We start from the raw sequence: 27,679 nt of genomic DNA on the forward strand, positions 1-27,679 counted from the left end.
GTAGTGTACAAAGGTGGGGATATCGGTGGAACCCCAGCGTTTACCACCCAGCCAGCATCTGCTGGTCTTTTCTCTGTCTCAGAGAAAAGGTAAAACTTAGCAGAACAAAAGAAGGAGATTACAATGTTTCCTCTAATCTCCCAGTGTTTGTCTGAGTAGTGAAGTGACTATTCACCCAGAGTAGAAGATATTTCCCTCTCTTAGCATCAGCAGTAAGGAGAGCCAAGATAGCAATGATAAAAGGTCAGGGAAACCTCTGGAGGGTCATTTATCTTCCCTCCTCTCACCCGTGTTGCCCCATCTCACAAAATAGCTGCAATTGGGAAAGAGCGGAGCTGGGTAAAAGGGCTTGGCTTGCCTGTTCAAATCCGGAAATCTTGAGGGAAAAACAGCTCAAACTAGTAGATGGGTTGTTACATCTGGTGAGGGCATCATACTTACTCCTCTCTTGTCCTAGACTCCTAGATCTTCCATTATTCTTTTGTTTAAAAAAAAATCCTGACACCTTAAGAATACTCTTTTCTTATTTAACTAGATTCTGGAAGACTACTCATATTTTACTAGGTATTCAACTCAATACTTTTTTGTTCGCTTGTTTTTAATCTCACATTTTATAGCTTATCACCAAACTGACAAAATTATTTTAAAATAACAGAGAGTAGATATGATTCTATTCCCTTGAACTTTCAGAATTAGGGTCTGCTCTCAACTTTAACTTTCTTAAAAGATTTATTATTGGGGTTGGAGCTGTGGCATAGCAGGTAAAGCTGCTGACTGTGGCACTGGCATCCTATATATGGGACACTGGTTCGAGTCCCGGCTGCTCTGCTTCTGATCCAGCTCTCTGTCAATGCACCTGGGAAAGCAGTGGAAGATGGCCCAGGTCCGTGGGCCCCTGCACCCATATGGGAGACTCAGAAGAAGCTTCTGGCTCCTGGCTTCAAACAAGCCCAGCTCCAGCCATTGCAGCCATTTGGGGAATGAACCAGAGAATGGAAGACTTTTCTCTCTATATCTTTCTCTTTCTCTCTCTCTCTCTCTCTCTCTAGCTGTGTCTTTCAAATAAATAAATCAATCTTTTTTTAAAAAAAAAGATTAATGCAGTATTGTGTTCCTTTTGGGGAGTCATATTGCCTTCCTTGCTCAGATTTCTTCTTTCTACATGTTTTGATGCTTCTGGGGAATCACTTGTTATCGCCTCTGGGTCCTGGTTTCTTTTTTCTTTCTGATTAATTGAAAGTTTTTTTCTTAGAAATTTGCCTCTCTGGGCTGGTGGCATGCCTGAGACTTGTGCTAGAGTTCCAGGGGTGTGGGCTAAGTGGCCCCACGGTGTTCTTGCCTCTGTTGATGGTGTAAGAGCCCAGAGTGACACCTTCATTGAGCACCACATAGTATCTCTGGCTACAGTCATAGGGGGAGGGAATGTTGGAGCTGGCTAATGTGTTCACAAACCCATCTCCTCTCTGAACCGAGGTGAACCAGCTGATTTACAGTTTAGAGTAAGCTCATGATGCCAGCGCGCACACACACACCATATAGAATGAAGGCCCACTTCATGGTGTGTCCCCTGAGCCCTTTGTGACATCTGTCCACAGCCTGCAAGGAACTCTAGTTTCCACAGTCAGACTGCATGGGTGTGCGTGAACTCAGCCGCAAGCCATGTTGCCTCAGCTCCATAGCCTAGCCTAAACTCTCACATTCTCAGGGTGCAGGGGGTCCGCCTTTTGCTCTGTGAGCTGCGCTGTCACCTGCCTGAGCTGCCCATTGTTCCCGCATCAGGGCAGAGATCAGCTACAGCTCCACCTCAGGAAAGTGAGACTGGTGCTTTGGTCGGGGGAGAGGAGAGAAGCAGCTTGAGCTTCCTTCACAGGGTAAAGTGGTTGCTCAGTCCCCAGCCAGCTACTCAGTCCAGACTCAAAGCCAGTGAGGACAGTAATATTCTCCCTCCATCAAAGATGCCCATGGCTCGGGCTGTAGCAGCCTCTTCTCACCTTGCCTGGGAAGATAGTGCTCTCCAACCGGGCACCAGCCACGAATCTGCAGGAGTCGCTGGCTACGTGCAGCCGATGCTTGTGTGTCTGTCTGCTTTCCTCACTGCTCTGTGGACTTTCTGCTCTGTGCTGTCCAGCTGCCCATTCTCCACAGAAAATCTCTTTCAGTCAGTGCCCTGGGAATGTGTTCTTTCCTTTTTTTTTTTTTTTTTTGTGGTATCCATCTGTAGCTGAAATTGGTGCAACTTCTCCCTGTTCAGCCATCTTGCAACCTCTTTTGGTAGCAATGACTTTAAAAAGAATACATGTAGTTGCTTCGTGGCTATGTACAAACCCTTTGTTTCTAAATGTCACTAATAGGGAAAATGGCAAAAAGAGGTAACACCCCCCAGAGTCTAAGTATGTCAATGTCAGCAGGATGGACTGTGGAATATTAAGCAACTGACTACACTTGAAATTCATGTCTTATCTTGCAAAAAAAAAAAAAAAAAAAAAAAGCCATGATTTTTTAAAATCCCTATATCCACTTAGAATCCTCAGGAGGTAAGAAAAATAAAAAGAAATTTTATACAATAGAATAATACTATTTGTAGGTACTTCTGCAAGTCACCTTGAAAGATTTTTAAAAATTCACATTTTTAAAAATTCCAGGTGTATTATACTTCTGCAATATGTGCTAAATATTGAACAGAACTTTTAAGATGCCTTCCTATATTTAAAAATCCATTATGAGGCTTTAGAGATAATATTCAAATAAAGCATTCCAAGTATTTCTTTCACACAAAGCATTTTTTATTTCATTTTTATTTTTTAAACACGACATAGCATACTGAATGTTATATAACACATTGCACAATCTTCTAGCACAGATGGATGGCCATAACTGAATTATTTTTTCATAAATCAGGAAGCTCTTCCTTAATCAGTGTCCTGAAAACCTTTTTTTAAAAAATGAATTTTGAATTTATATTTAAAGATTTTTTATTTAGTTGAAAGGTACAGTTACAGAGAGAGAGAGAGAGAGATTGAAAGAGATCTTCTGCCCACTGGCTCATTTCCCAGATGGCCATAATGGCCAAGGCTAGACCAGGATAAAGTCCAGAAACTCTATCTGGGTCTCTCACGTGGGTGCAGAGATCCAAGCATTTGGGCCACCTTGTACTGCCTTCCCCAATGCATTAGCTGCCAGCTGGATTGCATGCAGAGCAGCCAGGACTGGAACAGGAGCTCATATGGGATGCCAGCATCACAGACAGACAGCAGCTTCACCAGCTGCATCCTAGCACCAGCCCCAAAGATTTTATTTACTTCTTAAAACACAGAGTGAGAGAGAGAGACAGAGAGAGAGACAGAGAGAGACACAAAGAGAGAGACAGAGAGAGAGAGAGACAGAGAGAGAGAGACAGAGACAGAGAGAGAGACAGAGAGAGAGAGAGACAGAGACAGAGAGGTGACTTCCATCCATTGGTTCACTCCCCAGAACGGCTACAACAACCTGACCTGGGCCAGGCTGAATCCAGGCACCTGGAACTCCATCCAGATTTCCCACATGGGTTCTTTTTTGTCTTGTTGAGATTTGATTTTTTTCCTGGAAAGGCAGAGTTATGGAGAGTCTGGGAGAAATGAGAGAGCGAGAATCTCCAAATTCTTTGACACATAGTTATGATTGACTCTAAAGAGATGTCTTCCCCTTTCTGTCAGACTCCACTGATAATGAAAATGGGAACCCTTTTCCCTTGTCCCTGTTTGTGACCTTGTGAATGCGTGCAGTGGCCACTGCAGGGGTAACAGAGCAAGCACCAACGATGGTGTCTAACGGCAGAATCTCGAGCCACATCTCCGCACAGCTACCCAAGCCAAAAATCCCACTAGGCCCCTTAAGACCAGGCTTCAGCCTGCCCAGAGCATTTTGAAGCCACAAAGGCAAAAAGAATCTTCTCAGGAGCACATTTTTAGAATCCATCAATCAGTTGAAAAGTTTCCTCTTGCAAGAATTTTTCTTAGAGGCATAAATTTAAATACCTCTGAAGAATTAAATCATTAATCAAATATAAAGCAACGGCTCTATAATGAAGCACTGTAATACTCCATGTGGGATCTGTTTTTTATTATTATTATTATTATTTGACAGGTAGAGTTACAGACAGTGAGAGAGAGAGACAAAGAGAAAAGTCTTCCTTCCGTTGGTTCACTCCCCAAATGGCCGCTGAGGCTGGCGCTGCGCCGATCCAAAGCCAGGAGCCAGGTGCTTCCTCCTGGTCTCCCATGCGGGTGCAGGGCCCAAGGACCTGGGCCATCCTCCACTGCACTCCTGAGCCACAGTAGAGAGCTGGACGGGAAGAGGAGCAACCTGGACTAGAACCCGGCGCCTCAGGCGGAGGATTAAACAAGTGAGCCACGGCGCCGGCCCCATGGGATCTGTTTTATAACCTGCACATTGTCTATTAGATATGTTCCAATGTATGGTATTGTCCAAATTTTTTAAAATGCCAATTTTTCCGTGTAAGAATATATGTGGGATCAGCATCAGACACTGCCGATTAAATTGCTGCCTGGGACACTGACATTCTTTATTGAACCTTGATTTGAGCCCAGCTACTCTGCTTCTAATCCAATTTCCTACTAATGTGCCTGGGAAAGCAGTGGAAAATAGCACTTGGGCCCCTGCCACACACAAGGGAGACCCAAATGGAATTCCAACTCTGCCACTGTGACCATTTGAGAAGAGTACCAGCAGATAGAAGATCTCTCTCTCTCTCTCTCTCTCTCTCTCTCTTTCTCCCCCTCCTTTCTCTCTGTCACCCTGCCTTTCCAATGTATCTTTTCTTAAAAAAATCTGTATTTATCTATATTTGTCTAGACATACACATAAATTACATAGATATTCTGAATATAGATATAGATATATCCTAGGTTAAAATAGAAATAAGTTCAAGGTTGGGACAGATGAATTCATAAAGATTGGCTTCACCAGTAGGATGTTGGACATAACTAGCAAATCTGACATGAGAACATTTTTTAAAGTTCTTGGAAAAATGCAAATAAAAGACAAAGGCTGTGGGACTGCAGGCAGGAGGGAGGTAGGGTGGGAAGAATCACTATGTTCCTAAATTTGTGTATATGAAATGCATGAAGTTTGCTTACCTTAAATAAAATTTAAAATAAAATAAAAAGACAAAGACAAATTTATTGCAAAAAATTTTATACTGATTCAGTTTTTTATAATATGCATTTTCATGAACCTTTTGAAGACCTTTTGTATTAGATTGAAAGACCCAAAATGATTATTGGTGAAACAGAGATGGCATGCGATAGCCCTGTAGGGCAAACAAAGCTATGTCGGAGAAAGAGAGAGAGAGATTGAAGGAGAGGGAGAGATGGATTCCCTGCAGTCCTGAGGGGCGGGGGAGCAGTGGAGAAAATCTGTGGTGCTGCTTCCCACAATGGCCAACTCCCATAGTGCTGACTCAGGAGCTATGCCTTTGACCCCGCAGTGTTAACTGGAGCTGGTATCCATATCAGCCTCTTGACCGAACCATAACCAAGAAGATCTGCTCTGACACACCCTCGACTGCTGCCAATAGCTACCACAGCTCTAACCACAGTGAAACCCTTTGGCCCAGATCCACTTTATAGCAAATGCACATTAATCTCCATCTAATCATCAGCTTTCTCTGACTTCAACAGTCTCTTCAGACCCTGTTATTTCTATAAAAGATAATATTTTCTTGCAATGCTATTAAATTTACAAATTTATTACGTCATATTTTTATTTAAAAACACAAAAAACAGCAAAAGGAAATTATACAAGTTAATCCAAGTGAATATTTGAGTCCCACACTCAGTTACTCAAAGGAAAATGGCAAAAATTTTAGTGGGTCCCTTTCTGACATGTAGACTTTTTTTCTACTTTAACAATATAGATATCATTACCTATATTGTTTTACAACTTGCCCTTTTCTCTTGAAATTTACCATTCAGATCAGTTTAAATAATTTGGCTCATTTCCACATTATTCTATTATCTGAACATATATGTACTTCACCATTATCTTAATAATAATTGATGCCTATTTCAGTTTCCCAACACTGTGTTGTCACACACAAGGCTGCTCTAAATATCTTTGCATATATAACATTAATAGATATAATATATATTTAACTTCAATATATAAATATAACCATAACTGTCATTTCCTCCTTTTTTATAACTTTCTTTGAAAAGTTATTTGTTTATTAGAGAGCAAAACTATCAGCCAGGAGCCACACACTTGTAAGCACTTTCACATGCCTTAAATATTTTAATCCTCCTATGGGGTTCAGAGGAGGGGAATCGGAAGGCCTGGAGGCAGCCTGCGTCCCACCACACAGCTGTAACGTGTAGAGCTGTGGTCAGAAGCGAAGAGTGTGTGAGTGAGTTGAGTGTTCTCACCATCCCACCATACGCCCCTTTCAGTGCAGTAGATGACTATGACTATTACTATTCTATGTAAAATTAAAATTTTTCAGAGAAGGGCACAAGACAGACATTTAGTAACGGTGCCTACCTCCCTGGCATCAGCTCCATCCCGACTTTGTGACATCAGACCTTGCTCCTGGGAGTAGCTGGTTAAAACAGGTAGGCAACAGTTTTTGGCTACCTGTTTCTGTGGGACAGGCTGCAAAGCCTGGTGGCTTAAAGCAATGAGAACACTTATGTTGCAACCAGATCTGCAACTAAGGTTAGGCTCGGAAGGAACGCCTGCTCCACTAGATGCCAGCCGGGGTCACTTGGAGGCTAGGACTGGAAACTTTCTGAAGTCTCTGTCACTCGTCTTCTGTGGATTGGTACTGGCTGTCAGCTGGGTCCTCAGCAGGGATAGTCACCAGGAACAACTTCACATGTAGACTCCATGTGGTCTTTCCCTTTCCTTCTGGCTTTGGGGCTGGATTTAAAGACAAGCAGCCCAAAGAGACAGCAGAAGCTGTCTGCCTGTTAGCTCTCAGCCTTACAATGCGCATAGCATCACTCCTACGGCATTCACAGGTCTGCCTGGATCCAGGGACAGATGGGGACCACCTCATGATGGAGAACAGCCAACATCACATACGTGGTAACCAGAGCACATGGGCTGTGGGACGATAGGGTCATCTTCAAAGCAGATGCTTCCACCACAGCGACACATGTGCCAGCAGCCCGTCATAGAAAGATAATCCTGTTCAATAAAATTCCCTTTCACATGAATAAGACTCAAGAACAATTTCGAGAGGACAACAGCTGCTGCACATGAATCTGGAAGGACATAACAGAGAAAGAGAAGAAAGAGGACATGATAAAGCACGTGTTCGCTGAGGTCATGAGGCGAACGGAAGTCGGGGGGAAGAGCAGAAGTCCTAGTCACCTGGCTATCCCAACAGGGCATTGTGCCAAACACGCAGGACGTGCTCGGAGCTATCAGGTGCAGAAACTCATGAATGACCGGGAAGAAGGAACACAACAGGAGTGGTAAGCTTGGAGAGGCAAGGAGGAAGTTCTCTCGGAACTATGTTGAGTGTGAGGCATTGCTGATAATGGCTCCTTACTGAAACATCTAACAAGAGAGTGGAGTTGAGGACAGGGCTTAGGAACCCGTGCACAAGGGACGTTTGGATGTGCGTGAGATTCTCAAGGAATCTACATTACTCAGGCAGAATGATGGAATGGTGAATATGAGGGCGCTTTGAAGGGTTCATGGAAAAAGGGAATCAAAAGAAAAATTGATTTTAATGCAAAAAATATGAAATCTGTGAAGGTTTTTATAATACACATTTCAATGAATTTTTTTTTTTTGAAGACTCCAATCTCCCACTACAGGTACTGAGTTTGAACGCCTGGATTTCGTGTCTGTAATCCCAGATTCACCACTTAACTTCCAGTGTGATTTCTGTGGTTTAGTTACTTAATCTCTCTGGACCTCAGTGTCCTGTTACAACATGTTTACAATAATAAAATCTACCCGAACTGTGTATGTCATGGTCTAAAACCTGTAGTGTGCTGAGAACAGAGTGTGGCACATAAGAAGCAATCAACACATACTGTTTATTGTAAATATCATCCTTTTTAAAAAATATCTACGTTTAGGAACGAACACAGAAAAGCCAGAGAAGAACATGGGAAATAAAGGCCTTGTGCAACCTTGTATCCATAAGTCTTTATGAATGACTGTAATTGGATTCATTACTGAATTGTCTGGCTCCAAACACTTGCTGATCTGCCATGGCATGGAGAATGGGGTTTCCTATACCAGTCTGTCACACAGTCTGTTCTTTGGAGTACAATGGTAATATGTGCTGTGTTGGAAAAAAAAAAAAAGCATGCACCATATTCAAATAGATTCGTGTGAAATGTTGGATTAAACAAAATGAAATAGGCATTTCCTCAGACTCTGTGTTGAATGTACACTCTACTAGGTAGCAAGGCTTGCTGAGCATCCGTTCCCAAACTCTAAGTTCTTTAAGGAGCAGTCTGCTGGACTGGTGTTCTGTGGAACACAACTCTCCAGTGCTACTCAGGTGTCAAACTTGCCAAATAGGAAATCTTTTAGAGAATATCTTAAAAATACAGATTACTGGGCCCACCAACACAGATTCTCTTTTAGAAAGTCTACAAAATCTAGAGTAAGGTTAAGGATTCTGTATTTAAAAAACAAAACAAAACAAAAACTCCTTTTTTTGTTTCTTGTTTTTAAAGCTCCCTGGTGTTGCCTTGCGGTCAGGCCATCAGGAAGAGGAATTTGATCCTTCCATAATCTCTCTCTCCATCTCTGTCTCTGTCTCTATCTGTCCCGCCCGCCCCCCGCCCCGCATCTGTTCTCAGAATGTTGGCTCTCATAAAGAAAGGTAGCAACAAATTCTGTGTGGGAGAGATGAGGGGAGTGGGTAATTGTACCTCTAAGGAGATAGCTGGAAAAATAGAAGATCAACATTTATAAATTCTTTGACTGAGCAGGCTTTAAAGGCATGGACCCTGAGCACTAAAAGAAATCTAGAATTTGCTGCTAAAAAAAAAAAAAAAAAAAAAAAAAAAAAAAAAAGAAAAGAAAAGAAAAAGAATCTTTCCATGGGATCATTTCCCCTGGCTCAAGAAAGCAGCCTGGGTTGCAGGCATAAGGCACATCTGATCAGGTGTTGGGGTGGGTTATACAGGAAAGGTAAAGGACAGAGAGGCATCGAAGCAAACCCAGAAATGCAGTTACCAATGTATGTACATACACACCTCCAAAGCCTTCAGAAGTCAGTGTAGAGGAAAATGAATGCTTTGATTATCATACAAATGCAATGAGGGAAAAGTAGTTGTGGGCTTTACATATAAATAAAATTAAACTGCTGCCCTGGGGAATAATTTGACAGATGTCTAAGAATTCCCAAGATAGCATTGAAGCAGAGTAGGATGAGAATTCATTGTTAACACAGTGGGGATGCTGGACTATCTATGTACCTGTTTAGAGTGTAATCTGAGTGGCTTCTTAGCTGAGGTTCACTATAGACCAGACAGACCTGAGAACACTAAGCCTTAGAGTTAACTGCTAAATCGAACCTAAGAGAGACTGCCTGAGAACCGCTGTGGAAACAAGCCTATCTTTTCCTTGGGAACGTTCAGCAAAGGGTGAAGGGCTTCATGGATTCTATTTTTACAGTCTGCTTCAAAGCCTTTTTAAATAAGATAAAAGCATGACATCACTTCCAGGTTTTCTCTACACACTCAAGCAATTATTCACTTTATATGCTTGGCAGGATAAGTCTTGGTTGCCGTGGCTTTCCTAGGCTCTTCCATCAGCCACGTTCAGAGTGGGTGGGAGTGAGGATGAATTAGTCTGTGAGAGGCCACCCAGGCTGCTCCTCAGACTGAAAAGGGACCAAAGAGAACAATAACTACATGGAACACATGTTCCTAGGTTGGGTCCTATGAAGACCATTTGGGGTATACTTGGTTAAACACTAACAGGCTTGTGAAATCCAAGTTCATTAGTATCAGTGATAATTCCCCGATTTAGAAGCTTGTGTTGTGGGCATATGGAAACTGTCCTTTTCTGAACGGTTACACACTGATGTATTAGGGAAAATGAACACTATGTTCAAAACTTATTCTCAAGTGGTTCCAGAACAAATGTTCTTTGTGCAATTTTTGCAGCTTTTCTACAGCTTGAAATTGTTTTAAAATTAACATTATCTTTATGTAATGTAGAACAAACTAACTTTATTGTCTGTGTAAGTTTGTTATTTTATCCAGCTCTGGAAGGTAAACTATCATATCACCAGAAATAGTTTCATTTCTTCTTTTCTGTTTTCTGTAATGGTTATTATTTTCTCTTTTTTAATTGCATTGGTTAATATCTCTAGCATTATATCCGAAAGCAGGAAATAGTGTGTGAGTATCTTTGCCTCTTACCTAATCTTGGCTTTTGGACCAAATTATTGTGTTTAGGAAATACAGTCAATTCTTATTTTCTTGAGTGTTATTTGAAAGACAGGAAGACGGGAAGGTCTTCCATCTGCTGGTTCACTCCTCAGTAGCCCACAACAGACAAAGCCTTGCCCAGAACTCAACCCAGGTCTCCCTCATGGGTAGCAGGGACCCACGAACCTGAGCTATCACATGCTGCCTTTCAGAGTGCACATTAATGGGAAATTGATTCAGAAGATGAGTAGCCAGGACTCAAATTAGGCACTCCACTATGGGAGGAGGTCACCCCAAATGGTGACAACTGTTGAGCCAAATGGCTACCCCTTCTTGAGCGTTTTTATCAGGAACTGGCATTAAATTTCTTTCAAAGCTGCTTATTTTGTTTTCTCTTCTTTTTGCATTTGAGGATAATTATATGATATTCTCTGTATATCTATTAATATGAAATTTATATTAACATTTTCTCATATTAAATCATCCTTGTATTCCAGAAATAAATCCTAACTGATCATGAGATATTTTCTTAATGTCCTATTGGATTCTGTTTTCTAATATTTAATTTAGTATCTGTGCATTGATATTGGATGATTGCTTTTACTGACTAAATGGCTCTAACGTATTTACAGGTTAGGATATTTCCTTTTCCTCCATACTTATTTTAGGAAATGAAAGGGGGTGTGAAAATAGCAGATAGGACAAGGGAGAAAGAATATAGAGTATCACATAATCTTGGGGACATTTCTGGTCTACTTTCTTACTGACTGGGTGATCTTAGAAAAGTTCTTCCTCAGGCTAGTGCTGTATATATGGGCACTGTTTCGAGTCCTAGCTGCTCCACTTCCCATCCAGCTCTCTGCTGTGACTTGGGAAAACAGTAGAAGTCCTTGGATCCCTGCACCTGCATGGGAGACCTTGAAGAAACTCCTGACTCATGGCTTCGGATTGGCTCAGCTCTGGCCGTTGTGGCCATTTGGGGAGTGAACCAGGGGATGGAAGACCTCGTTCCTCTCTCTCTCTCTCTCTCTCTCTCTCTCTCTCTCTGCCTCTGCCTGTCTGTAACTCTGCTTTTCAAATAAATAAATAAAATCTTTAAAAAAAGAAAAGTTATTCCTCCTCCTGACCCTTACTTTTCTCTCCTGTCAGACAGGAGAACCTACCATAAAGGGTTATATGAGAATGAAATGCTAGGACATCAGTAAAGACTGTGTCACATTCTTGCACACAAGGAAAATCCACATAAACACTGGGAGATTATATTATAAACAACTGTTCTGCTGCCGCGTCACGCATTGTAACAAAATGCTGTTAGCATGCATGTGGACAGATGTCAGAGTTTCCTAATGAGGCACCCAGTGTCTCGGTTCAAATGGTCCACAGCGTTTTGCTGTAATTGCCAAGCCACAGAGGAGGTGAAGCAGACCGGTTTAGGGAACCGGGTTTGTATCTTGCCTCTTCATTAACAGCTGCCCCATCCTGGACTAGAGATTCAAATTTAAGGAGTAAGATGTCAATGGGGGCCAGAGACAAGACTCTGGGAAGAATGGAAATTAAATTTAAAATTTCTTGAGCCCCCTACCAACATGCCAAGAGCTAGTTTAGGAATATCTGCAGTTATTAGGTGTGGATATGCTGCAGGGTTCAATCAAGATCCCAAAACCAAAGAGAACCGTCTTGAGAGGGTTTGAGCATCGTCTCCCTAGGAAAGAGGTGAGATCAGTTTTCATGCTTTTCTTCTCACACATAAGCTCTTCAAATAGAAGAGGATGAAGAGATTCATTTCCTCCAGGTTGAGCCCTGGGCTACTTTGTCTTAGCGCCCTGAACGTTAGGGAATCACCTTGTACAGTGTTTCTAGGGCTCCTAGAAGCAGAGGATGGTAAGGAGGATGCTTACTTATCAGTGTGTTTATTCTGCAATGCTTTATTAATTGGGACTGCAGAGATAAACATGCTCTCTGCCACTCCAAGATCTACAGACACAGAATATTAGGGAAGTGCCATGGAAAAAGAGCTCAGCATTTGTTCCAACTCTAGAAAGTTAAAAGGAAAAACAAAGCTCAGGGGAGACAGCATGGGGACAGTATTAAGAAACAAACTGATTTAGCCCTATGCTTGCATTGTTAAATAGACAAATAAAAAGTACATTAAAAATGTCTAAAATTACCCTAATATGCAATAAAACCTCAGAACTTCTGACTGCCATAACCTAATACTGTCAATCAACCCTTCCCCTTCCTCCTACCCCAGCCCCTGATAACCAGCATTATGTTTTTGACTTCTGTGAGATCACTTATTTTTTAGACCCCCATATGAGTGAGATCATGTGATATTTGTCTTTCTATGTTTGGTTTATTTCACTTGGTTTATTTCACTTAATGACCTCTAATTTCATTTTCACTGTTGCAAATGACGACTTCATCCATTTTTTTTTTAAAGATTTTATTTATTTACTTGAGAGGTAAAGTTACAGAGACTGAGAGAGAGTCTTCTATCCACTGCTTCACTCCCCCAAAATGGCCACAATGGCCAGAGCTGGACCGATCCAAAGCCAGGAGCCAAAACCTTCTTCCGGGTCTCCTACACGGGTGCAGGGGCTCAAGGATTTGGGCCATCTTCTGCTGCTTTCCTAGGCCATAGCAGAGAGCTGGATCAGAATTGGAACAGCCGAAACTCAAACCGGTGCCCATATGGAATTCTGGTGCCACAGGCGGAGGCTTAGCCTACTATGCCACAGCGCTGGCCTGCAACTTCATCCATTTTAATGGATGAGTAATATTCTGTTGTATATGTGTATTGCATTTTCTTTCCTATTCATGGTGGATGGATACTTATGTTGTTTCTTTTTGTTTATAGTGGATAGTGTTGCAAAAAACAGAATGAATATATATCTTTGGCAGATGAATTTAATTTCCTAGGCACATCAGCAGGAAGCTGGGCAAAAAGCAGAGTAGCTAGGATCTGAAATACCATGTCCTAAGTAGCAGCTTAACTCACTATGCCACAATGTTGGCCCCAATAGTTCTACTATATTACTATTGTTAATCTCTCACCGTGCTTTATTTATAAAATAAGTTTTATCATAGATATGGACGTATAGGAAAAAGTATATTATATACAAAATATGGCATATGCAGTACTATCTGCTGTTGCAGGCATCCAGTGGAGTTCCCAGAACACACAACCGTGGATAAGGGGAGATGGCTGTACTTGTTGCTGGAAGCTGTTGTTGAAAAATGTGTGACTATTCTATCCAAAACAGTGCCTGTTGTTGATGATAGCTGTGGTGTAGTTTTGCCTTCCTAAAAGACGGTTAGCAGGGAAATAACTGTGAACCAGGACGCCTGCTTTTCAACTCCACCAGCAGTGTTTCCCAGATGTGCAACATCTGTTGACCTTCTGATTTCAGAGGTCAGATCAGCTTTCAGCTTCCCACTCATGACACCTCTCTTTTCTCCCTGTGTGCAGGCTGGCATGGATTCCAGTGTCTCCTCTGAGATGCAGCAGGCCAGACTGATGGAGGGGGACGACACCCAAAGAGAGGAACCTGAGGGAGACGGAGCTTGTGATGCACAACACTCTGGTGAGAACTACCATATGCATTTCATGCTCAGAGATTTTCACGGTACATATTTACAAGCACCTACTTGTGCTCTTGGGAATGCACTAGCATTTTCCTGTGTAAACTCAAGAATCCATTAAGCACCAATAAGATAGCCTGAGGCTGGCAATCCCGGGCCAGAGCTTTGGTCCGGTGCTCACTCATGGGTGCTGCTCCTTGCCTCTCTAAAGGCATGTTTGTTTAGATCTGATGCTGAGTGACAGGGTGACCAGTGCAGCTGGTGTGGAGAGGTCTTTTGCGATGACTCACTAGCCATTCAGAAATCAAGGCCAAACGAAAGAATGGGTAGGGTGGGTGGGGTGGGATGGTCAGAGAAAGGCATCAATTCCAAACTCTCACAGCGGCTGTCCCGCTGTCTTTTCCCAGCAGAGGTGAACAACTCAGCTGCACTCCCAGCTCCCAGGGTTTACAGCGCTGGTGGAAATCTTTGCAAAATGTTCCACTGGCACTGAAACAGAAAAAGTGAACTTATAAAACATATATTTGCCTCATTATTTTTTATTATGCCTCAGATGTTGAAGTAACCAGGGGCCTTAGGGATCTGCTGGGTACCTGGTTTCAGTCAACCTCCTCATTACTTCCCTGCCATTAGCAGACTGGCTGTGTACTGACTGTGGAGTCCTCTTTATCAAAGAGGGTGAGGTCAAACTAGGTTTAATTTTTCATTTACTCATTGTGCCATGTTCTAGGCACACGAAATCCAAACAGAAAATCTCTGTATTAGTCAGGGTTCTCCAAAAAAGCAGGACCAAAAGAATACATAGAAATGAGTGTATACTTTGAGCAGATATAGACAAGACAGAACAATTACAGTATGATAATGTGAAATACTTTGGCACCTAACCAAAGCTTTCTGGAGAGGGAGACTGCTGAACTATCCCCGGGTGAATGGGGGTTAGGAGGGGAGAGGTGAGCAAGGGTACGGCATGCGAATACCTGCAAGCAGTTTATTGTGGTTAGAATGTTCCTTCTTCGCAGGAACAGAAGGGAGCAAATAGAAACCATTAGGAGGGAAACTAATCTGGAGTAGAAAGATGACCAGTTTTTTATTCCTTTATTTCTTTTATGCTAAACTGAAGATTTCAGATTTATTTTATCCTAAAGGATTCAAGGAGTCACTCAAGAATTCCAAGCATTGAGATGAGAAAATTGGATTTTCAATATTCAAAACCAATTCATGTAATTGTTTAACAAACATTTTATAGTGACTGTCATGTATAAAGTACTATACTGGGGAAATGGCAAGCAAGATAAAAGGATTTTTTTAAAAGATTTATTTATTTACTTGAAAGTCAGAGTTACACAGAGAAGGAGAGGCAGAGAGAGAGAGAGAGGTCTTCCATCCGCTGGTTCAGTCCCCAGATAGCTGCAATGGCCAGAGCTGTGCCAATCCAAAGCAGGAGCCAGGAGATTCTTCCAGGTCTCCCACGTGGGTGTAGGGGCCCAAGGACTTGGGCCATCTTCCACTGCTTTCCCAGGCCATAGCAGAGAGCTAGATTGGAAGAGGAGCATCCAGGACTAGAACCGGCGCCCATATGGGATGCTGTCACTGCAGGCGGTGGCTTTACCCACCACGCCACAGCGCCAGCCCCGATAAAAGGATTCTTGTGTTCACAAACATTAGAATTTTGTGTAGAGGCTGGCACCGCAGCTCACTAGGCTAATCCTCTGCCTTGCAGCGCCGGCACACTGGGTTCTAGTCCCGGTCGGGGCACCGGATTCTGTCCCGGTTGCCCCTCTTCCAGGCCAGCTCTCTGCTGTGGCCAGGGAGTGCAGTGGAGGATGGCCCAAGTGCTTGGGCCCTGCACCCCATGGGAGACCAGGAGAAGCACCTGGCTCCTGCCATCGGATCAGCGCTGTGCGCCGGCCGCAGCGCGCCGGCCGTGGCGGCCATTGGAGGGTGAACCAACGGCAAAGGAAGACCTTTCTCTCTGTCTCTCTCTCTCACTGTCCACTCTGCCTGTCAAAAAAAAAAAAAAAAAAAAAAAAAAAAAAAAAAAGAGAGAGAGAGAGAGAATTTTGTGTAGAAATGAGGGGAAAATGACTAATAAAATAATTAGAAGTTCTAATTAGTGCTTTTAAGATTAGAGCCTGATTGAGGAGTTTATGATAACTGTCTACCTACCTCTGTTCTACCCAATCCACTCATGCTGTCATAAATACAGGCTTCAGATTTCAAGCAGTTTATCAGCAACTGCCCTAGATTTCATTCCCAGTCATGGGCAAATGCAGTCTTGAATTTGATGTTTCTCTTTCTCCATAATGTGGATATTAGCTTTTCTTTTAGGATCTTTCATATTCCATTTCCTTGGGTGACTCCTGCTTATCACACATCCAATATCCCTCCAGTCCTAGGCCTAATAAGGTTTCATCTCTCCTTGACCCTGTGTTTGTTCTTGGCCATCTCTATGAATGGCAGTTGAAAATATTAGGTAACAAATGAAGGCAAAGAGGATGGAGAGAAAATACTATAGACAAATATTTACAAGGTAAAAGTGATAGTGTTTGGCAATGGATTGCTAATAGCAATTATGGAAGAATGAAGGATTAGAGGAATTTCCTGGATTGGGGATTTGGATGAGTGGAAATAAGATCATGACAAAGGCAGAAAGCAAGAGGGTTAAGGTGAGCACTTAGGGAAAGGTGACCATTACCTGGGCATGTTTGATGTGCTGTGCAGGCACGTAACAGTGTGTGATTCTTACCTTCTTCTACCCCTCAACCATTTTATATGGAGGATTGTGGCAGCTGGAATGGAAAACAAGGGACTGATATTTCTAATAGGCTCCAAGTATTCAAACGATCTCACAGTCATTGAGAATCTATCATGAAATGTTAAAAGCCCATGAGAGGCAAGCTTCCTTTGAGAACTAATTGCCAGTGAAAGTTTACTATAAGGTAAGCTTGCCATCCCCCAAAATGAATCCTTCAAAATTGCTTATATATGGAACTTTCCACTTGGATGCTCATTTTGACAGCTTCTGGATGCAGAACAAAGCTAGCTTTTGCAGTAAGAAAACAATAAACCACATCAGCATCAGTGCTCATCTTGATTACATGACACATCAATGCTCAACAGACTAGAGGAGTGACAAGTACTAAGAAGATTTCCTGCACCAGCACTCCTGTTGTTGGGAGGTCCTCAGATTGTACCTGGGCTTTTTGTTGAGGTCACAGAAGCAGAGCCCCAGAAAGCTCATCTGGCAGCCTTTAGACATACCTGCTTTTGCTTCTTGAGTATCAAAATTTCAATATATGTAACTTTTCTCTTGTGCATTGTTGCACTGCTAAGCTGCCTTTTTTTTTTTTTTTTTTTTTTAAGTTAGCTTTAGGGCCTGGTGCTGTGGTACAGCAAGCTAAGCTGCTGCCTGTAACGCTGGCATACCATACTGGAGTGCTAGTTCAAATCTTGGCTGCTCACCTTTGGATCTAGTTCCCCTCTGATGCCCCTGGGAAGTTAAATTCATCTGTCAAAGATATATTTGCACTCCTAAGTACTTGGACCCCTGCAGCTTATGTGGGTGACCCAAATGGGATAATGTTGAATCTGTTAATCGCTTTCAGTGGTGTGAACATTTTGATGATATTGATTCTTCCAATCCATGAACATGGAAGATTTTTCTATTTTTAAATGTTTTCTTCTAATTCTTTCTTTAGTGTTTTGTAACTTTCATCATAGAGTTCTTTGACACCCTTGCCTAAATTTATTCCAAGGCATTTAATTCTTTTTGTAGCTATTATGAAAGGGATTGATCTTAGAAGTTCTTTCTCAGCCATGGCATTTTCTATGTGTACAAAATCTGTGTATACAAAATCTGTGAATTTTCTATGTTGACTTTATATCTTGCCACTTTACCAAACTCTTTTATGAGTTCCAAAAGTCTCTCAGTGGAGAATTTTGGATCCCCTATATATAGAATCATGTCATCTGAAAGAGGGATAATTTGACTTCCCCTTTCCAATTTGTATCCCTTTGATTTCTTTTTCTTGCGTAATGGCTCTGACAAACTTTCAGGACTATATTAAATAGCAGTGGTGAAAATGGGCATCCTTGTCTGGTTCCAGATCTTAGGGGAAATGCTTCCAGCTTTTCCACATTCAATAGGATGCTAGCCATGGGTTTGTCATACATTGCTTTGATTGTATTGAGGAATGTTCCTTCTATACCCAATTTGCTTAATGTTTTCATCAGGAAAGAATGTTGTATTTTATCAAATTATTTATCTATATCTATCAAAATAATAATGTGTTTTTTTTCTTCAGTTTGTTAATGTGATGTGTCATATATATATTGATTTGTGAATGTTGAACCATCCCTGCATACCAGGGATAAATCCCACTTGGTCTGGGTGAATGATCTTTCTGATGTGTTGTTGGGTTTTATTAGTTAACATTTTGTTGAGAATTTTTGCTTCTATGTTCATCATGGAAATTGGTCTATAGTTCTCTTTCTCTGTTGTATTTTTGTCTGGTTTAGGAATTAAGGTGATGCAGACTTCATAGAAGGAGTTTGGAAGGATTCCTGCCCTTTCAATTGTTTTGAGTAGCTTGAGAAGAATTGGAACTAGTTCTTCTTTAAATGTCTGGTAGAATTCAGCAGTAAAGCCAACCAGTCCTGGGCTTTTCTTTGTTGGGAGGGTCTTTATTCCTGGTTCAATTTCCATCTTGATTATTCTGTTTAGATTTTCTATGTCTTCATGACTCAATTTTGGTAGATTGTATGTGTCCAGGAATCTATCCATTTCTTCTAGGTTTCTCAATTTGTTGGCATACAGCTCTTTGCAATAATTTCTGATGATTCATTTTATTTCTGTAGCATTTGTTGTTACATTTCCTTTTTCATTCTGATTTTATTGATTTGAGTCTTGTGCCTTTTTTTAGTTAGTTGGGTCAATGTATCAATTTTGTTCATTTTTTTTTTCAAAAATCAGCTCTTAATTTCACTGATCTTTTGTACTGCTTTTTTGGTTTCAATTTTGTTTACTTCTCTAATTTTAACTATTTCTTTCCTTCCACTAATTTGATGTTTGGCTTGCTGATGTTTGTATAGGTCCTTGTGATGCACTGATAGCTCATTTACTTGGTACTTTCCCAATTTTTTCATGTAGGCAACAATTGCTATAAACTTCCCTCTTAACACTGCTTTTGCTGTGTCCTGTAAGGTTTTTTAAAAGATTTTATTTATTTATTTGATAGAGTTATAGACAGTGGAAGGGAGAGACACAGAGAGAAGTCTTCCACCTGCTGGTTCACTCCCCAGATGGCAGCAATGGCTGGAGCTGGGCCAATCCAAAGCCAAGAGTCAGGAGCTTCTTCCAGATCTCCCATGTGGTTGCAGGGTCCAAGCACTTGAGCCATCTTTTGCTGCTTTCTCAGGCCATAACAGAGAGCTGGATCAGAAGAGGAGTAGCCGGGACTAGAACCGGTGCCCATATGAGATGCCAGCACCACAGACTGAGGATTAACCTGTTACACCACAGATCCAGCCCCTCCCATAAGTTTTAATATAATGTATTATTTCCAGAAAATTTTTTATTTCTCTTTTGATTTCTTCTATGACCACTGATCGTTTAGGAGCATGTTATTCAGTCTCTATGTGTTTGCATTTGTTCTAGAGATTCTTGAGTTGTGGATTTCCAGCTTCATTCTGGTCAGAAAAGATGAATGGTGTGATTTTGATTTTTTTGAATTTGCTAAGACTTGTTTTATGGCCTAGCATATGGTCTACCCTAGAGAAAGTTCCATGTACTGATGAGAAGAATGTGTATTCTGCAACTGTGGGGTGAACAGTTCTGTAGATATCAGTTAGGTCCATTTAGTCCATAGTGTCAATTAGCTCTGTTGTTTGTTGATTTTCTATCTAGTTGATCTGTCCATGGATGAAGGTGGGATGTTGAAGTCCTTTGTTATTGAAAGTGGGATGTTGAAGTCCTTTGTATTGAAATTTATGTCTCCCTTTAGATTCATTAACATTTCTTTTAAATAGCCAGGCATTGGGTGCATATACATTTATTATAGTCACATCTTCCTGTTGAATTGATCCCTTAATCTTCACATAGTCCCATTCTTCATCTCTTTTAACATTTTTTTGTGTGTTAAAATCTATTTTGTCTGATGTTAGGAAGGCTACATCTGCCCTTTTTCCATCCTTTCACTTTCAGTCAGTGTGTATCTTTGTTGGTGAGGTGTGTTTCATGTAGGCAGCACATAGATGGGTCTTGTTTTTATACCCATTTGGCCAGTTAGTATCTTTTAACTGGAGAGTTGAAGCCATTTACAATCAAGGTTACTCTTGAGAAGTAAGGACTTGGTCTACTACTTCCTACAGAGCCACAGGTCCTTCCTGTCATTTTCAGGACATAATTAAAATGGGAGTAGACATGAAATCTGAAATTCAAAGCTCTGACTCTCCCCTCCCCACAAAGTTGGCTCCAGCTCCCTGGAGCTTATCTCCTACCAGACGCTCCCCGCAAACCCCCTCCACAGGCAGCGCCGTTACTCACCCTTACCCAAATCTCCCTTGCCTTGACCATTTCCTCTGCATAGACCTTTCATTCTTCTCAGTATGAAAGTCACATATGCTGTCTCCCTCACTGAACTCATTAGGTACACATTCTCCTTTATCTAAACTCTTCTGTATCATTTTAAAAACCACTATGTATTACACTACATTATCTCATTACATTACATACTAGGCAATAAACTCTCTCAACAAGGGTTTTTTAAATTGTGGAAAACAGAATTAAAAAAATAAAATCATTTTTGTGCAAAATATTTTGAAATCCAGGCTTAATAATATTGCATATTCTATTAATTTTTGAATACTGCTCATATACACTCAGCATAAAATGTCTGATTTTATCTCTGTCTTCCCTGAATCTAGGCACACCATGTGGAACAGAGAATTGCTTAATAAACTTAACTGTAATGTTCCTCACTTTCTGCATTGTCATGAGAAGTCTCTAGTGACTGATGCCTGCATATTTGTGACTTTGAAATCAAAGTGTGAGATAAGTGGGGAACCATGGTAGCCAGATGAAAAGGGAAATAAAGAGGACCAACATGGAGAAGAAAAGCTGAGCTCCCTGCAAGTGTTGAGGTACACTGGTTTGGAGAGCTGGTATTTTCTGTGATAAGCAGATAAGATACACAGAAAACTCCTTTTTTAAAAAGCCTTCCATGCAGGAAAAGAGGCCAATTCAGGGTCTTCAAGTGATTAGAAAAGTGGGCCAGAGAAACACAGCTGGGATAGGTTAATCTAAAGGGGAATACATACACACACACACACACACACACACACACAACAGCTTCCTTTTCCTGCCTGGTTGCAATATAAACTCACAGAAGAGATTGGGGTAGGGCAGAAAGAGAAAATTTAATACAGAAATTAATCAGACATTCCAAATGGATTTCGATTTCTCTCATAGTGAGAGAACCAATCTTATATAATGGAAATAATAATTAAACTTACGAAGGAGACAAAGTTGAGGTGTTTGCTTTTTGTGCGCCTTGGAAGTTCATCTGATTTCCACTTTAATGTTGGTTAATTTTATGGTATTAATTTGAACAGTTAATTTATTATTTATATATTCATATATTTAAATATATAGCTAAGGACTTATAGTAAAATCAAAATATACAGTAATATTATTGGAATGAAAATCCAAAGATGTAAAAAAAGGAAGAGAGAGAGTAAAGTCTTTGCTACCTTACACAATAATTTAATAGGAAGTTTGACCCTGAGCTTCCTGGAAACCAGCACACAATGGGATACATTGGTTTACATAGTTGTCCTTAACAACAATTGCAAATCCAGTGTGAAAATAAGTGAAGACACCTTTTCTAAGGAAGTTACAGTTATTTTCTAAGAGAGAGCAAATTTACTTTGGTACTAAATTCTAAGGAGCGTGTGATGTGGGACTCCTATAGGACAGTGTACAACATGATAGTCAATTCATTAGTGACAGTTCCTCAGAAGGGCAACTGTGGTTAGAAACCGCTCCTTTGAGCTCTCTTTGAGCTATCTATCCTCTGTGAAAAGAATTCAGAAAATACGTGTTGCGTGTCATTAGTCACACTTTTCAGAATGGAAGTTTGTTTTTCAATGAGGGCAAATAATGGACTGAGAGTAAAGAGGCTGAGTCAGGGTCTAACAACTGGGGTCTGCCTGTCTCCCAGAACAGCTGTCCCTGGAGTTGCACTGGGATGAGAATGGGCTGAGTCAATAGCTACGAAACCTTTTTAAGCTATCAGTACAGAGAAAGGAAGAGATTCACGGATTCAGGACATAACAAGCTTATCTGGTGCAGCCAGTCTTTGTTAATGAAAGGAAACAATAGTAAAAATAATTCCTTTTCCCACCTGTGAGGGTGGGAGATACAGAAAAGTAGGATCTGATGCCATAGTCACCAGAGCTGCTGGAGGAGCAGACACCCATGGAAGGCTTACAGCACAGCATCCCCAGTGGGTGGTGGGGAACCACAGCCAAGGCGATGTGGTTCTGCTCTGGGACCAAGTAGGAAACTTTAAAGAACCCAGAAAACGGGAAAGGAAAGAGCTCACTTCTTTATTTATTTTCTATTTTTAAAAAACATCCACACAATTACAAGACAGTCTGGTGATAATAATAATAACAGTAATAATAGTTGTTACTTGTCGAGTTCCTTCTGTATATTTTACGGTGTTAGAGTTCGCACTCAGCAGTTAACGATGGCCTCTGTAGATCACTTCTATTGCCATAGCTATGGCATTAAGAAAGCTATTGGAAAACCACACTAAGTACCCAGAGAAGCATGCAGGCCTTCCTCACTTAGAAAGTCACACCAGAAGACTACTTCTCAAGCCCCTTCCATGTATCAAGTCTTGGAAAACAGTGAATTTGAATAAAATGACCCCATCTGGACATCAAAGAGTTTTGCTATTTGAAATACAGAGATGTCAACAGATAAAACAAGGCAGTGAGAGGAGGCCAGTGGATTCCCTTTTGTCTGGTAATTAGAACCTTCTTTCTTTATACAGAATCTTGCTCTGGCAACACGCACAGCTAGGAAGAGGTGGACGGTAGCATTTCACAGCATGGTCTCCAAAGCTGCATGGCTCAAATTTTCACCTTCCCAACTGGGTGACAACCAACTTGTTCCTTGCTCATTTGCTCACTCATAAAATGGCTGTGATAAGGGTACTTTTGTCATAGGTTTGATAAACTTATATTATCACATGCCTAATATAGATAGTAATAGTTGCTCTCCAGAACTGTTAGCTTTTTTTTTCTTATACAGGAATATTGGCAACTTAATTATGGTTATTCTGGGTATGTTGTGTTACTATGCATGTCTCAGATGCCTATATAGTGGTATTGCTGGCCTTGCTCCAGACAAGGTAAAATTGCAAACACAATGTTTTGGGTCAAAGTCATCATTCATTCTTGCCAGATACTGTCCAAGGCACACTAGTGATAAAGCACTGGAGAACAGCTAGAGACCTCTGACTGCTTAATGTTCACATTCTGGTGAGGAGAGATTGAGGATAAACAAAGTTAGAACGTACATTTTACAATATGGTAGAAGGTGATAATTGTGTCAATAAAAAATAAAGTTTACTGGTATGGATAACGTTCTTGTGTAGACCTGAGTAACATGGCGACATCTGAACAAAATCTTTTCCTTTTTTCTTCAAATTTTGTGTTAAATATTTATTTATGTATTTGAAAGTCAGAGTTAGAGAAGACAGGGAGAGACGGAGAGAACTCTCATCCACTGGTTCACTCCCCAGATGGCTACAGCAGCCAGGGATGGGCCAGGCCAAAGCCAGGAGCTTCATCCGGGTCCCTACATGGGTGGCAGAGACCCACATATTTGAGTCACCTTCCGTTGCTCTTCCCAGGCCATTAGCAGGGAGCTGGCTGGGAACTAGAACAGCCTGAACACTAACTGGTGCCCATGTGGGATGCCGGCATCACAGGCAGTGGCTTTACCCACTAGGCCACAACCCTGGCCCCTGAACAAAATCATGAACAAGGGAAGGCGGTGAGGAAGTAGGCCATCACTTACGTGGGGGTGGGGGAGGGGACGAGTCCCAAGCAGAGTGGCCGCTAGCACGAAAACCCTGAGGTGGGAGGATACCTGGCCGGGCAACAGGTCTAGGAATATCAAGAAGGCCATAGTGGCAGAGCTAAGTGGTGAAATGAGAAAGGGAGGAGAGGAGGCCAAAGAAGGACAGGCCACGTGTTGTTCCTGGGCCACTGTATGCATGGTGCTTTTTGTTCTGAGGGAGTCGGGGACCACTTGCGTGACTTTAAGGAGACAGTGATGTGGACTGCCTTAAAGTTCAAAAAGGATCCCTCAGGTTGCTGTGTGGAGAATGTCTTGTGTGGCGGCACAAGTACCAACAGGACAAGGGTACTCAATCAAGTGCTGGGAGATGAGACTTGGGCAGTAACAACCATGGGGCTGGTAAGGCATTGAAGTCTGGATGTGTTCTGGAAATGGCGCGAAAAGCATATCCTGATGGGTTGGATTTGAAATGTGAGCAAAATAGAAAGCTCAAGAATGACTCCAAGAATTTAGCCCTATAGGAGGAAGACTTCAGTTGGGATAGGGCAGTTGAAGGACAGAGAGAGTAATTTCAGTGTGGGAAATACTAAGTGTGAGAAGCCTGGGAGATAGTCAGGTGGGCAGCTGCTGGGAGCCTGGAGTTCAGGGGACAGGGCCAGGTCGGAGGTGGAATTTGGGAGTCAGCAACACATAGATGGTATTTAGTGCCATGAGACAGGATGAAGTCACCAAAGGAGGAAATGTAGGTTGAGACAAGTGGTCCAAACTTTAAACTCTGGGCACTCCCAGGCTCAGAGGCTGGGAGAAGAGAAGGAATTAGCAAAGGAGACAGAAATTGCAACCAGTGGGGTAAGAAGACTGCCATGAAAATGTTGTATCTTGAAAGTCAAGCACAGTGACTCCGAGAGGAGAAACTAACCAGCTGCTAATTGCTGCTGACAGTTCAAGTAAAGATGAGGACTGAGAAGCAACCTTTCGGCTTCATCGTTAAATCTCAGCAAGAAGGGTTCTAGGCATATGGTAGAAGTACACGCTTGAGTACAGTAATTGGGAAGCGAGAACTTAACTCTTTAAAGGTGTTTTGCTCTAGCTGAGCAGATAAAAGGGCAAATAGCTGGAGGAGGCAGTGGGAGGGTTTTTTTTTTTTTCTTTTTTTAAGACTGGGTACCTAACACGATTTTATGTTGATGGTGATGACCCAGTAAAAGAAGGGGAAAGTGATGATTGATCAGTGTGTGTTTCTGTGGGGACAAACATCTAGGACAGCAAGGAAAAAAGACAACATTAAACTCCAAGCATGCTGTGGGTGAGTCGGTTTGAGATTAGAAGTCACACTTTTACTTACTATAGGAAAAGTGTATTAAATAAACTACAAAATGACTACTGAGTTCTAGTCACGGTGATGGGTACTTTTGATGCATCACCCGGAAGCCTGTCCACTGCCTCGCAGCATCAGTATCATTGCATAGATGAAGACAGTGTCTCTGGGAGCTGCTCGCAAGTTCAAGGGTTTGCCCTTTGTTGCGCTTTCTTGCTGCCGTGAGTTTCTCCAGGGCTGTCGTCCCTCATGTATGTAACCCTAAGGAGACGTCCAGAATTGAGCCAGGTTCACACCCCCGCGTGTGGTGGCCGGGGGCAGGAATTGCACATCAACGCTATTGTCATTGGTCCCAACCATTCAGAAAAAAAAAAAAAAAAGTTTTAACCCTCCTGAGTCCAGCCCTAAGCCGAAGTCGCACTCCAATGAGTTTGCAAAGCTGCTTTCCTGACGCGTCAGGTAAACCTGCCCGCGGGCGACCGGTCGGGTGGAGGTGTGGCCAGCTGGAGTTTCCCAGTGGAAACGGCGTTGTCGGCTAAGGAAATCAGCGCCGGAGGAGAGATACCCTCCCGCCCTTCTGCCAGCTCATTAAAAACAACAACAAAAGTCTTTCCTGCCTTGCTGTGAGTGCGGCTCAAGAGAAGCTGGTGCCCGGCGAGCGGGCGCTCAGGCCGCCTCCACCAGCAGCACCCGCCCGGGAGCGGCGCGGCTCGCCCCCTTCACGGCTCCCACTCCCTCGGTGCACGCCGCGCTGCTCACAGAGGGGCCGGGGCGCGCCAGGCGGAGCCGCGCGGAGCCCACCACCGCCGCCGCCCGGGGGAACCGCACGGCGTGGCGCGGCTCACCGAGCGCGCTTTCCAGCTCCGGCCGCAGACACCGGCGGCGCCGCAGCACCAGGTGAGGAGAGAGCGGCCGTCGGCCGGCAGCGGGGAGCCGCGCGACTACAGCGCGCCAAGGCGGATCCCCGGGGGGCGCGGCCTCCCCCCGCCGCCGAGTTGGTCGCCGCCGGCTGTGCAGGCGAAGAGTTGGGGGCGGAGAGGAGGCAGTGGCGGCGCAGGCCGAGGAGGGGCGCGCTGACCGCGCAGCGCCAGTCCGGGGTGGCCGCTAGGCGCACGGCCGCGGCTGGAGCTGCGGCGGGGAGGGGGCCGGGGCCCGGGCCGGAGGGAGGGAGCGAAGGGTGGGCGGGGGCGGGGGCGAGGGCCAGGCCCGAGGGCGGCGGGGCCGGCGGAGAGCGGTCGCCCGGAGGGAAGATGAGACGGTGAGTGGGTGAGTGGGCGCCGGGGCGCAGACTCCCCTTTCTTCTCTTGCAGGCTGCAGGGACAAAAGCCGGGACTGGGGTCGGCGGATCCTGGGCTGCGCAGCTTCGGGGGGCCGTGAACTCCACTGTGCATTACCCTGGGGTGCTGGGTGGACCCTTAGTTGAGGGGATACTGGGAAGGGGGGAGATGCTTTCCGGAGTGCGTGTAGGGAACAGGCAGGATTTGGGGGGACCAGGAGCAACTTTTGCCGACATCTCTGGAATGCGCCTGGAGAGAGGGATCGGACCCTGCGGGCTAGATCCTCAGGAAAAAGAGAAGTTCAGTTGCTGGAAGGCGTGGGGCGCGGGACCTGGGAAGACCCCCGGCCCCCAGATTGCTGGCTAGCAGCGCTTCGAGTTTCATTTCGTCTTCGAAGGAGGAGGCTCGCCGGTGTGAGCCTCCGATTCTGACTCGATCTGAAGTCCCCTGAAAGTTTTTGGCGTGGCCGTCCGCGCACCCCGAGAGATAGCGGCTGGGAGCAGCGGCGAGGGCTGGGACCGGCGTTGCAGCGTCCCGCGCGCAGAGCAGCGAGAGAGAGAGAGAGAGAGAGAGAGAGTCGGACGTTTAGTAACTTAGCATTCACAGTCATCACTTATTAAAGCCTGAGGACCCGGCTGACTCCCGCCACCGCCAGGAAATTAAAAGGCTGACAGGCTGTCCCTCCCAGGGTTGGGGTTTCCTGTTTGAAAGAGCTTTGGAAGTCGAACCTGCCTCCAGCGGCGCCTCCTTTACCTTTCTTATGTAAAAGAGGGAGCGCCGCCCGCCGCCTTCTCGTGGGGCTGGAAATCCTCGTTGCTGGCCCTGCCCACTTGCCTAGACAGAAGTGCTGCTCCGGCTGCTCCGGAGTGGTCCTCGGAGCTCTGGGGCGCAGGGCCAGCCGCTGGGAGAGGCGTGCGAACGTGGAGTCCTTTGGAGAGAAAACCTTTGTCAGCCCCCTTTCCCTTGGTTCTGTGAATGTGTAAATCACAGATGGAGAAGGTCA

The 27,679-nt window shown here is 43.4% G+C and overlaps 1 protein-coding gene across 44 annotated transcripts in view; it reads left to right on the forward strand.

Annotated features, from left to right (window-relative positions):
* The window catches only part of PHLDB2 (pleckstrin homology like domain family B member 2), a 237,420-nt gene that overhangs the window by 103,543 nt on the left and 106,198 nt on the right, over nucleotides 1-27,679 (forward strand). For 27 of the 44 annotated variants that reach the window (XM_017347099.3, XM_051859336.2, XM_051859335.2 and 24 more), the window contains one exon: nucleotides 13,876-13,990. In XM_017347099.3, coding sequence (XP_017202588.3) covers nucleotides 13,882-13,990 — 109 coding nt within the window. In that variant the 5' untranslated portion in view covers nucleotides 13,876-13,881. Of the gene's footprint in view, nucleotides 1-13,875; nucleotides 13,991-25,972; nucleotides 26,297-26,536; nucleotides 26,666-27,679 lie in introns of those variants that run through there. The other 17 variants (XM_051859341.2, XM_070072088.1, XM_070072089.1 and 14 more) reach the window with 4 other exon arrangements.

This window comes from Oryctolagus cuniculus, chromosome 4 (assembly GCF_964237555.1).
Source record: "Oryctolagus cuniculus chromosome 4, mOryCun1.1, whole genome shotgun sequence".
In the NCBI taxonomy this organism is placed as follows: domain Eukaryota; kingdom Metazoa; phylum Chordata; class Mammalia; order Lagomorpha; family Leporidae; genus Oryctolagus; species Oryctolagus cuniculus.